At 41.6% G+C, this 10681-nt stretch overlaps 1 protein-coding gene and 1 long non-coding RNA gene across 2 annotated transcripts; one reads left to right on the top strand and one right to left on the bottom strand.

Annotated features, from left to right (window-relative positions):
- Positions 1-893: 893 nt before the first annotated feature.
- LOC117532773 lies at positions 894-2488 on the bottom strand. Its single transcript, XR_004566920.1, has 2 exons — positions 2426-2488; positions 894-2299 (listed from the first exon to the last, which is right to left on the bottom strand). It is a non-coding gene; the product is annotated as an uncharacterized LOC117532773 (long non-coding RNA).
- A 37-nt stretch (positions 2489-2525) lies between these two features.
- Positions 2526-7678, top strand: fitm1 (fat storage-inducing transmembrane protein 1). Its single transcript, XM_034196254.1, has 2 exons — positions 2526-3360; positions 5935-7678. The coding sequence occupies exons 1-2, from the start codon at positions 3182-3184 to the stop codon at positions 6608-6610; spliced, it is 855 nt and encodes a 284-aa protein (XP_034052145.1). The 5' UTR covers positions 2526-3181; the 3' UTR covers positions 6611-7678.
- Positions 7679-10681: the final 3003 nt, after the last annotated feature.

Below are 10681 nucleotides of genomic sequence, written 5' to 3'. Positions count from 1 at the left end.
TAATCTTTCTGTAGAGCAGCAACACAAATATAATAATGTTAGGTGGAGCCACAGTTTATTACTTTAATATAACTCTTCGAGGTGCTGTGGAGCTATATATTTATTAGTAACAGAAACATATTTTGTACAGTAAAATCTAAACAATCATAAAACTGATTAAAGTAGAGGTCAATAAAATAGTACATAGCCTATTACAGTTAAAATATAATATTTTTAGTCTTGTGCAGTGTAATGTTTTATCACACTTATAAATAAATATAGTAGGCTACGGCAGCCTATTGTATCATGATTACTGACTTTCACCAGTAACACCAAATTGAACAATAGAATCTTCATTTTTATAAAACTGTAACTTACAAATTAACGTAATGTAATGCAGCAAGTAACTAACGCATGTTAGCTACGCAAAGTATAGCAAAACAACAGGCGGAAAAAAGTGATATTAAAATAATGCAGTTGCATTGTTATCAGCCGTGATAGCAAAGCTGGTTTGTTTTCAGCCTGTGAGTCAGTGTGTGTGTCATCATGGCAAAAATTGCACAGCCTGCAAACATGAATAGCTTCACATAAGTAGGATCTGTTGCAGAGCTAGTGATAAGGTTACATTGCCTTGCAGAAGTGTTTCTATTTGTCTAGACACTGTTATGAATAGCTTCTTTTTTTGAAGTGAACTCACTAATTGAGTCATTTGAGAAAAATAACATGGACAGACATCTGAGCAGTACAAGACATTCCAACACAAATAAGAAGTGTGGTTCCCGGTAATTTGTTAATCATAATCACTGACTTGTTTGGATTGGCCCAGAAAAATATTTAATTTAGGTGCCCTCAAGTATGTAAAAACATTGCCTTTTTATTTTTACATTGAGCTTGAATAGAAATAAAAACAATTGTTACTGTGAATTCCTGGTATTTATTACTCAGATGTGATGTAACAAATGCTGTCTGTAACTGAATTAGAAGGTTTAAACATGGCACGCAGTTGGAAAAAGACATGGGAGACATTTAACACTTATCAGGTCAACCTGTATTTCTGGACTGATGACAGAGAGGTGTTGAAGAGAACAGATTGACAGGACGGTTCAGCTCAGACAATTCAGAAATACAAAGTACAGCAGGGGAGAGAAGAAAGATATTAAGGGGTAGTGCTTCAAATTAGAGGAACTTACCTTATTTTATATGACACTTAAGCGGTCGTAACATTTTAATTTTTTTCAGTGGAAATATCAACCAATGACAAGTGTTCCACCAAGATGGGACATGACACAATGCACCCCTCCAGATACTTTAGGCAGGCAAGAAAATGCATTTGCTATAACACTGTTTTTAAACGTAAAACATCCAATAACACCACCTAACATCTGGCTTTGTGAAATGTTAAAATTCCCAGGACAAATTACTCTGCAGTTCATGGTGTTCATCGGCTCCAGCTGCGATTGGCAGAGATGGAAATATAACACCCATTGGAAATGCTAATTTTCACCCGCTGTATAATGCTATTAATTTCTGCAGGGATTTGGACAATTCAAATGTATTTAAATGCTTAACATTCACAAAACCAACCTGATTTCAAATTATACATGACATAAAACATAATGAAACTCATTTATATGTATTAGTTAGTATTTTATTGTTTGTAGGAGTTTGATAGAAAGACATAAATAGTTACATAAAAGAAAGTAAAGTGCTTTCTTCTTTTTACTAACCCTGTGTGTCCACGACGTTGAACACCATTTTCCCGTCTTTGAAAAACTAGCATATACTTGCTGATTTTGGTGGAACCAGGATGGGCCTATAAGTCAACTTGTTTTCTGAAGGAGCTCGGTGGATAAAATATTACTATGTGGTTGTTGATAAAAATTGGGTAATATCAAGACATTTGATTAAAGTGGGTAATACCTGAGAGAAAGGAGAATAAGGATTACAAATGTGGACTGTGTGTGTGTGTGTTACCATTTTCTGATTGACAGAGACAGACTGCTGCAACAGCTGAGTCTCAGTGCAGATACAGTACAAAGGTTATTGCTATTAATACACACACACACACACACACACACACACTCACAAACATAAAAATACACTCACAATTTGACTCATTACATCTAGTTTCACATCATTTTAGTCAACTCCGGACTTTTCCGTTACAATGGCTCGCATGATACTGCTCAAACTAAGCAGTGCCATGAGACTCAGATTCAGCTGGCAATCGATACTACAACCTAAGGAACCCATGTCATTGGCTCAACCTCTCTGTCCCCTTCAGGCAACCCAGCAGGAGCAATGTGACACCTTCAAGGCCCTGCAGACATATGTACGGGGCGAGAACAAGGTGGGTGTGAGTGACGGAGAAGAGCAGAGACACCACAGTCACTGAGATAGTTCGTACAGGGAAAGTATTCTCAAATCAAACCAATGGAAGCCTTACGGTAACACAGTGGTGGCCATTGCTGAGTGAAACACGGCGGAGGACATTGCATTTCTGCAGAAGTAATCTAATGGGAGAAGAGAAGAAAAGGAATGACAAACCAGGGAACCCTGTTTTAAAGATCAGATAAGACTGAAACTCTTCCCAGGAAAAACCTGCAAAGCAACTGTAATGTGGTTTGGTTGCATTGTTCAGCTGTAGCTTACTCTGCGCTGAAACTTGCAGATATATTAAACAGCACTGAGTCTGGAGAAGGAGCTCCTACTGGATTAAAGAATTTCGGGGTTGGGTTTTACAGTGAGCACATATTTTCAGTTGGTGGAATGCTAGGGTCCAGCTGTCCCTTCATTCCTTGTATGCAGTAAGCTCTACGCATGGATTCCGAACACTAGCAGCTAACACAAATGGACTTCGACTATTTTTACTACACAGCAGCATCTTTGGATTTCTCAAACTGGATTAGTGTTCGATCAATAGACTGATGGATCCACTGTCAAACTGAAAAAATGCAGTTTGTGTAGTACATTTAGACTACTTGGTAAACTGGATTGTTGTGTTATGCACCAGAAGTGATCCACAGCATCAACCTGTGTGTTAAGTGCATTCTAGAGAGGATTATCACATTACACAGTGCATGCTATTTAGTCCAAAGTGTATAATCTACACCAACAGGCTGCTGCATTAAAAGCCATCAGAAGTGTCATTCTCATATAGAAATATTGAGTTAGCTTTACATCTAGTCAGTTCTGGGTCCAGATGTTCTTCAACACGGTGCTCGTGGTCCTGACGGACCTGGCGGCCCGGTTCCTGGGTAGCGCTATTTTCCGGAAGCACTTCCATCTGGTGCTGTCGGTACTGGTGATGTTCGGCCCTGCACTAAGCTTCTGGGTCTCCCAGCACAGCGTCTTTGCCAAGAAAACCCACTTCCTCTACAGGTGAGGCTGCTTCCTGTTTACTTCCTGTACACTTGTCTTCTTTGAACCATTCCGTTTGTTGTGACAAATGAGGTACCTGCAATGCCAATATTTTCTGAGCGTTATTGTATAAAGAAAAGCCTTTTGCTATTTTTAAGACGTTTTACTGTTTTGATTATTTTAAAGCTGATGTACAATATATATCTAAATGATGACGAAGAGTCTGAAGACCCCTTTCAGATTAAACCCTGTTGGCTTTTTGATAACATAAAAAAGTAATGATGAGGAAAAATGTATACAATGACCAACAAAAGTAACTAACAGTGATTTTTGATTATATTTCAAATTAACCACTGTAGATAAAGGGACAACAGATTATTTCTGATATGTTGAATCGTCTAAAAAAGGAAGAGACATCAGAAAGAGCGACATAAAAATAAAGAACGGACAATCAGAATGAAAAGAAAATAGGTAAATTGATAGATAGCACTTCTGTGTACCATGTACCATTAGATCAACTGCTTAACCTTGCAATGTGTGAACTTTTGCTGAATAGGAACCATTAACGGATATGACTACCAGTGGCTGCGTTCATATAACTCTAAATGTGGAATAAATGCCCTGATGTTTAGTGTAATAAATACTTAATTTTTAAAATGACAAAATCTAATTTCCTCCCATTACTTCTACTCAGTGGCGGTTCTAGAACATTTTAGATGGGGGGGGCAAGAGGTCATGCCAGGGTGGCATGGGAGAGCGGACCGTACGTGGTATTTTATACTGTATATAACCTATTTATTGTTAATTCATGCCCTAACACAAGTGTTCTTAATGCACAAGAGAAACAAGGTATTCAGACAAACAATCGGGTGCCCTTTGAGTCCCCCAAGCTTACTTCAACAATTTTAAATGAAAGGAAACTACAAAATGTATTTTAAAGCAATGAATTAATGGAACAGGTTTTTTTGCATTACAATGTCAAACTAAATATATATTTAGTTTTTAAAAAATTGGTTTTCTTAGTATTAGACAGACATATTTGCATGTCCTCACTAAGCATTATTACATATTAATTTAATATCAAACAAATCAAAATGGCCAATTATCCCAAAATGTTGCTGCTAATATAATCATATGCTTGTCAACTTTAACTGATCAAAAATAAATTCTGAATAAATACTTGAATTATCTATGAAATTGCAATATTGTCCCTCAGTTTGTTTCAACCCCGTCACGCCATACCATTTACCCTCCTATTAAAATAATGGATCAGTCCATGTGTGATCTGCATTGAGGGAATTACATCACAAAAGTGTCAGTTTCTTCTCTTACCTATATTTCAGTTTTTGTATTTTCAGATTAAGATTGACAAACTCAACATTTCAACTTATAATTAAGTACACAAATGACATCACCCATCTCTTCAGAGAGCTGAAGGTGGCCTGTGCAGCAACACATTTCAATCAATATTTTTCAATACTAAGAGCTGCTAGATTGAGCTGCTGTGATGGAATATGTAAGGAGAATAAGAACATACCATGTGGTACAGCTGGAGTTTCATCTGCCTCCTGATCCCTGCCTCTGTCCCTCTTTCTGACACTTAATCTTTATTCCTCACATACATTTCTTCTTCTTCACTAATGTCTTCATCTCCTCCTTCTGCTCTGACCCTCCTGGTCTCTTCATCTCCTCCTCTTCCTCCTGCTCTGACCCTCCTGGTCTCTTCAGTGAACTCTCTTTTCCTTTTCCTCTTTCTGTTCGTCCTGATCACTTCTCATATGTCTTTGTGTTGTTGTTGAATCACTCCTATACTCTGGCCTGCAAGAGTCTACTTGTGAAAAGCACTGGTACAAATGCTTGTATAACTTTACACGTAGCCATGTCGCCTAGCTAATATGTAGCATATCATATAACATCAGAAAGTATTGATCAAGCGCACACAGGCAGCTGTGTTTGGATCCAGTTTTTACAGTAAAGGATGTATCCTGGTTTCATTGATCTGGCCTCATGGCTGTGATGTGTAGTTTACGTGGATGTAATAGTAGGCTACCGCGTAGTTTAGCAAAGTGATCGATCTCCCAGCTAACGCTGTCTGCGTAGTATTTTGTAACGTAACGCCCCAAACAGCGCCCATCTGTTAAACGCTATCGATTCAAACGGCAGCATTTTATTAATATTTAGTTTCAAGCTCTCGTCCTTAGTAAAAACAAAACTAGTGGAAAGGGAAATGTTCCCAGGGGAAGCTGATCCATAGGTGCTGTGAGAGCTCGCTCCCTGTGTGAACGCCGCTCCGCAGTTTAATGCAGGGCCGTAGCTGCATTTTTAACGGGCCTAAAATTATATTTTAAATGATTCACTTTTAACTAATGTAATGCTTGTTTTGTTGCTTGAGAAGCTTGTGGAAATAGTGTAGGTTTGTTTTAGTACAGTTTTAGGGAAACAAAAGTTAGGGGGGCAGCTGGGGGGGCAAGGCTCTACAGTGGGGGGGCAGCTGCCCCCCTTGCCCCCCCCCCCATAGATCCGCCCCTGCTTCTACTTCCATAGTCTCTCACTAACCTTCCAACCCTCATCAAATCTCCCCTCTTCTTCTTCCAGGATATTCTTGCGCTCTGGTTGGGGCTGGACCTGCATCTTTGTTGGCTCCTTCGTCTTCCTCCTCTCCTTCTCCATCCGTCGCTCCATCTCTCTGTCCATCCGTCACCTCTCTCGGCTCGGGGTGGCAGGCGGATTGTGGGTCGGTTTCTGCAAACTCCTGGACCTTCTGGAGAACACCACCGGAAGCTGCTACGAACGTTTACTCAACAGCCCGGAGGTCACCAATGGGCAGCCTCTGTTGGTGCTGCGAGAGGGGGCGAGTAAGTCAGAGTGCCTCAGAGCTGGGATGCTGTGGAGGGGTTATGAAGTTTCAGAAGATGTCTTCCTCCTCTGTCTCTGCTGCCTGCTGTTGGCAGAGGAAATCGCCGTGTTTGGCCCTTACCTGAAACTGGGTGGCTTCTCAGGTGGCCCTCTGAGGATCCTCTTCCTGTTCTGTGTTCTCCTGCTCTGGCTCTGGATCTTTCTGCTGCTCTGTCTCTTAGCTTACTTCCCTCAGTTCCCCACGCAGCTGCTAGGGGGCGCTCTGGGGTGTCTGAGCTGGAGGGGACTGTACCAGTGCTGGTATCGCCTGGGGCCCAGCTGGTACTGCCCCGGGAGGCCTGGACAGGGACTTCTCAACACCAAGACCAACGAAGCTGCAGCAGAGGACAAACTGAACCATAATCAGTGCAATTAATTCAAGAAAAAATAACATACAGGTTTTACCACTGACGCAATGGAATTAATCAGGAGCTCTAGGTGGTTGTTTGGAGACAACCTTGACATTTGTGTTTGTTTCCTTCTCTTAAAAGTAAGACACAAAGTCCTGTTGGAGCTTGGGACAAACAGATGAAGTGGGCTTTCAAAAATGTATTTGTTTTTCTCTATATGTATCACACATGCTCTTTCCTACTGTAGTTATTAAAGGATTGTTTGTGTGAACTCATAACTTGGGGTCATGTTACTCCCAGGAATACCCACAAGAGAGGAATTCAGGGGACAGTAGCCATTTAGATTCAGGCTGAATGTATTTGAGACACCCAGACTTTGATGATATATAGCTTGTTTACATGTTGAGAAAAAATGCCTTACTGAAATGTTTTGATGGGTATTCATTGTGCTAATTTTATCAATTTGACAGTTGATAATTATATTAATGTATAACTTGTGAAATAATAAACTCAAATTCTGTAATCCTATCTTGTTGATAAGATCGAATATTAGCAACATTCATGATTTCTCTGTCAGTTTTAAATTCTGCAACAGATACAAATCAAAACAATGTTGTGACATTATCTGAACAGAGAGGAGAACATGGTTTTTAGTTTGGTTGCACCTTCTCTCTGGTTCTAACACACAAATTCAGTACTATATAAGCAAAGCAAGTCATGGAAGAAACATAGGGATCGGTGAAGAAAATAACAGCATTAAGAGAATAAGCAACAGAAAACAGTAAAAAAATAAATAAAACTGAATGACATATGACAAGATTGAAATAATTATAACATTACATTGCATTTAGCTGACGCTTTTATCCAAAGCCTACATAACATTGAATAAAAAAGACCAGAATTAGATAAACCAATACATCAAATGCACAGGAGAACAGGGGTCTTCAGGTACATACTGTATGTGGCTAGGCCGGGGAATGGTTTTAAAAAAATATAAACGCATGCTAGCAGCCCTGCGCGGCTGTACTTACAACAGCAGCGTTTTGAATTACATGCTTATTCTCATAATTAAAATGCTACCATGTTAAAAGGTATTGTATTGTGTGCCTCCACTGTGTATATTTACATGCTTTAAGGTTCAAAACGTGCTATATTTTCTCATACTGCCTGTGCTGCAGGATCTCTTTTCACCCTCTTTCTGAAACCAGAGTCCTGTCCGCTCTGATTGGTTAATTGGCAGGCTCTTTGGTGATTGGTCAACCGCTTAGAGATGTCCCGCCCCTTAGCCTATCACACACATTGGACCTTTCTTATTTCTCTCAGGGCCCATCTCAGGGGCCCTTTTCACTTCTCTTATTTTTCATTTCCTCGCTCCTCGGTCTCACCGGAAGTTGATTTGTCTGCGCCATCTTGAGTAGCGTCCCGATGGCCTTATTTTTGCTGGAGGAGCGAGGAGCGATAATGGAGGAGCTATAACTGAGGAACCACCAGACCATCCTTCGATGAAATCCTCAGACAGTAGTCCCTCGTTCTTATTATACATCCATGTTGTAGTCCGCTGTATAGAAAACTGTAGTTTCCATAGTTCCCCCACAGCAGCAGACGCACATTCATGACGTCCTCTGGCGCATCATAAACATGTCGGATAGTGAAAGTGCATTTGGATTCTCTAAAGTACCGCAGTCTCTTCTCCTAAGTCCTTTTTAATTCTCCTATCCACTATCCCTTAAGCCCGTGACGTTTCACTCAGAGGTCAAAGAATAGGAGATAGGGTTAGAATTTAGGAGCTGATTTTTGGATTATCGGAACGCAACCCTGCTGTCAGACGATCAGCTGTGCAGCGTCATCACAAACGGACGTCGCTTCACGTGACGCTCCGGAGGAAAGGACGTCCCATTGCTCTTAAAACTCATTTCCCTGCTTCTCGTGGTTTCCTTGCGTCTCTCCATGCTTCCCTGGTGGGAGGGACTAAACGCAGGGAAACGACGCAAGTGAGGGACGCAAGGAATCCATTTAACCGAAGTGAGAAGGGCCCCCGGTCGATTAAATGGAATCCTTGCGTCCCTCACTTGTGGTCTGGTGGTTCCTCGCTCGGTTATCGCTCCTCCAGTATCGCTCCTCGATCCTCCGGCAGAGATAAGAGCCATGGGACGCTACTCAAGATGGCGCAGACAAATCAACTTCCGGTGATACCAAGGACGGACGACCGAGGAAATGAAAATAGTCGACCTGAGACGCAGCCCAGATTCCCCTCCTCGACTCCTCGAATCCTCGGTCCTCCAGTAGTGACCCGGAAATGGATTTCAGCGCGCCATGTTGAAGGACGTCTCATTTCTCTAAATGCACTTCGAGGACATCGAGGAGGCTCTCTGGAGGAGCTATAATCGAGGATACACTGATGGGTCCTCCTCAGATTCAACAGTGATGTTTAAAGAGTCGTGCCGCAAGGCTGGACTTATCTCAGCCAATGACAGCTCTGCATGCATCCCCTGGATATTATTTTATTAACTGCTTGAATCGCCACCCGATGTTTACAGTGAGAACAGCTGTGAGGTCTGTGCAGAAAGCACAGCTGTGTATATCACTCAGTATAACAGACCTACATTACTCTCTTTATTTGTATGCTTTAGTTTAATAGCCTAGATATCTACAAATAAAGAGTCGATATATCATATATGATATGCTTTAGGAGCTGTAGGTGTGTGTGTGTGTGTGTGTGTGTGTGTGTGTGTGTGTGTGTGTGTGTGTGTGTGAGAGAGTAGATGCGGCAGACAGACAGGTCTCAGTTGGTTTGGTGTCCCATGCTTACTTTTAATACTAACAATGAATTAAAAGTAAATAAGTCATCATGAACACAGTTCTGTCCATCAGACAGAGGGCTGCTGTGCATCCTGTCATCATTAATGGACGTCTCGTTAAAATGACCGCTCAGATGAGAGGATATCTCATTTCTCTAACCGCCTGCTGCTTCCCCTCCTCGATTCCTCCACTCGCATCTCCTGTGGGCGGGACTAGGAGTCGAGGAGGGGAGTCGAGGAGGGGAATTAGAGAAATGAGAAAGGCCCATAGTGATGGATGTCACAATGGGCCTTTCTTATTTCTCTAATGTTCCCCTCCTCGAATCCTCGGTCCCCATTTCAGCGTGCCATGTTGAAGGCAACATAGTCCAATAGCGACGCTTGGTCAGGGTCCTTTGGCATGCAGTTGTGACGCACCGAGTCTCCTTCAGCTTCATAAGCGGTCGCAAAGAGCTTTCAACTGATTGCAATGTATTCCCATCGGCGGCGGTATTTGACGCTCAGGGAAGCACCGCATCGGTCCATGTCGGCGGCAGTTAAAGGCAATGTGAGCGTCCATTCCTATTGGATAACGGAGAATTTTACACCGGGAATGTTTTGTTTAATACAAAAAACAGGGAAAGGCTTGAAAAACACTGAGAGTTGAGACTCAGGGTGCAGGGTGAGGGTCTCAGTGCAGGTATTCAGGCTCCATTAAATCCCCCTCTGGTTCTTGTGCTGAAAGAGGGATAAACAGACAGGAGAAAGGGTTATACACACCTATATAGCACACCTATTGGATGGGAAATTGCCTTGGGGAGATAAGGTGTGGTCTTTGTTCCCAACTGAAGTTATGGAACTTTATTATTTGTGAGTTTAACAAAGTATAACAAATGGCATCAGTAACATATGTGATATGAATTTCTATAAAGTTGTCTCACATTCTTGGTCATATTGTATATACAGTATGTAATGAGTATAACATGTCCAGTAAGTATAAAGTGTTTCCTAATACTGTGTATTCAACCACTATGGAATATGTATGTGGGCAGACAAAACTGAGTTGTTCTGTGTAACCTCAAGTCACTCCGCAGGCACATTTTGATGCAGACCAGTTTGTCAAGACAAAAAAGGGCAAGACTAGGCTGAGAGCAGAGGCTATACCCTATATCTTCGTGCATCGCCCTGTGGTCAAAAAGAGAAGGGCCCCTGCACCACGATTCACCCCGGGACCTGTATCTACAAAGCCCATAGCTCATGATCACAGCGATAGTGTGAAAGGTGACACAGGTATAATAAGTATGAACTCTTAGTAACAAA

The sequence above is a fragment of the Gymnodraco acuticeps genome, unplaced genomic scaffold (assembly GCF_902827175.1).
Source record: "Gymnodraco acuticeps unplaced genomic scaffold, fGymAcu1.1, whole genome shotgun sequence".
Classification (NCBI taxonomy): Eukaryota; Metazoa; Chordata; class Actinopteri; order Perciformes; family Bathydraconidae; genus Gymnodraco; species Gymnodraco acuticeps.
This window is presented reverse-complemented; position numbering and strand designations above follow the sequence as displayed.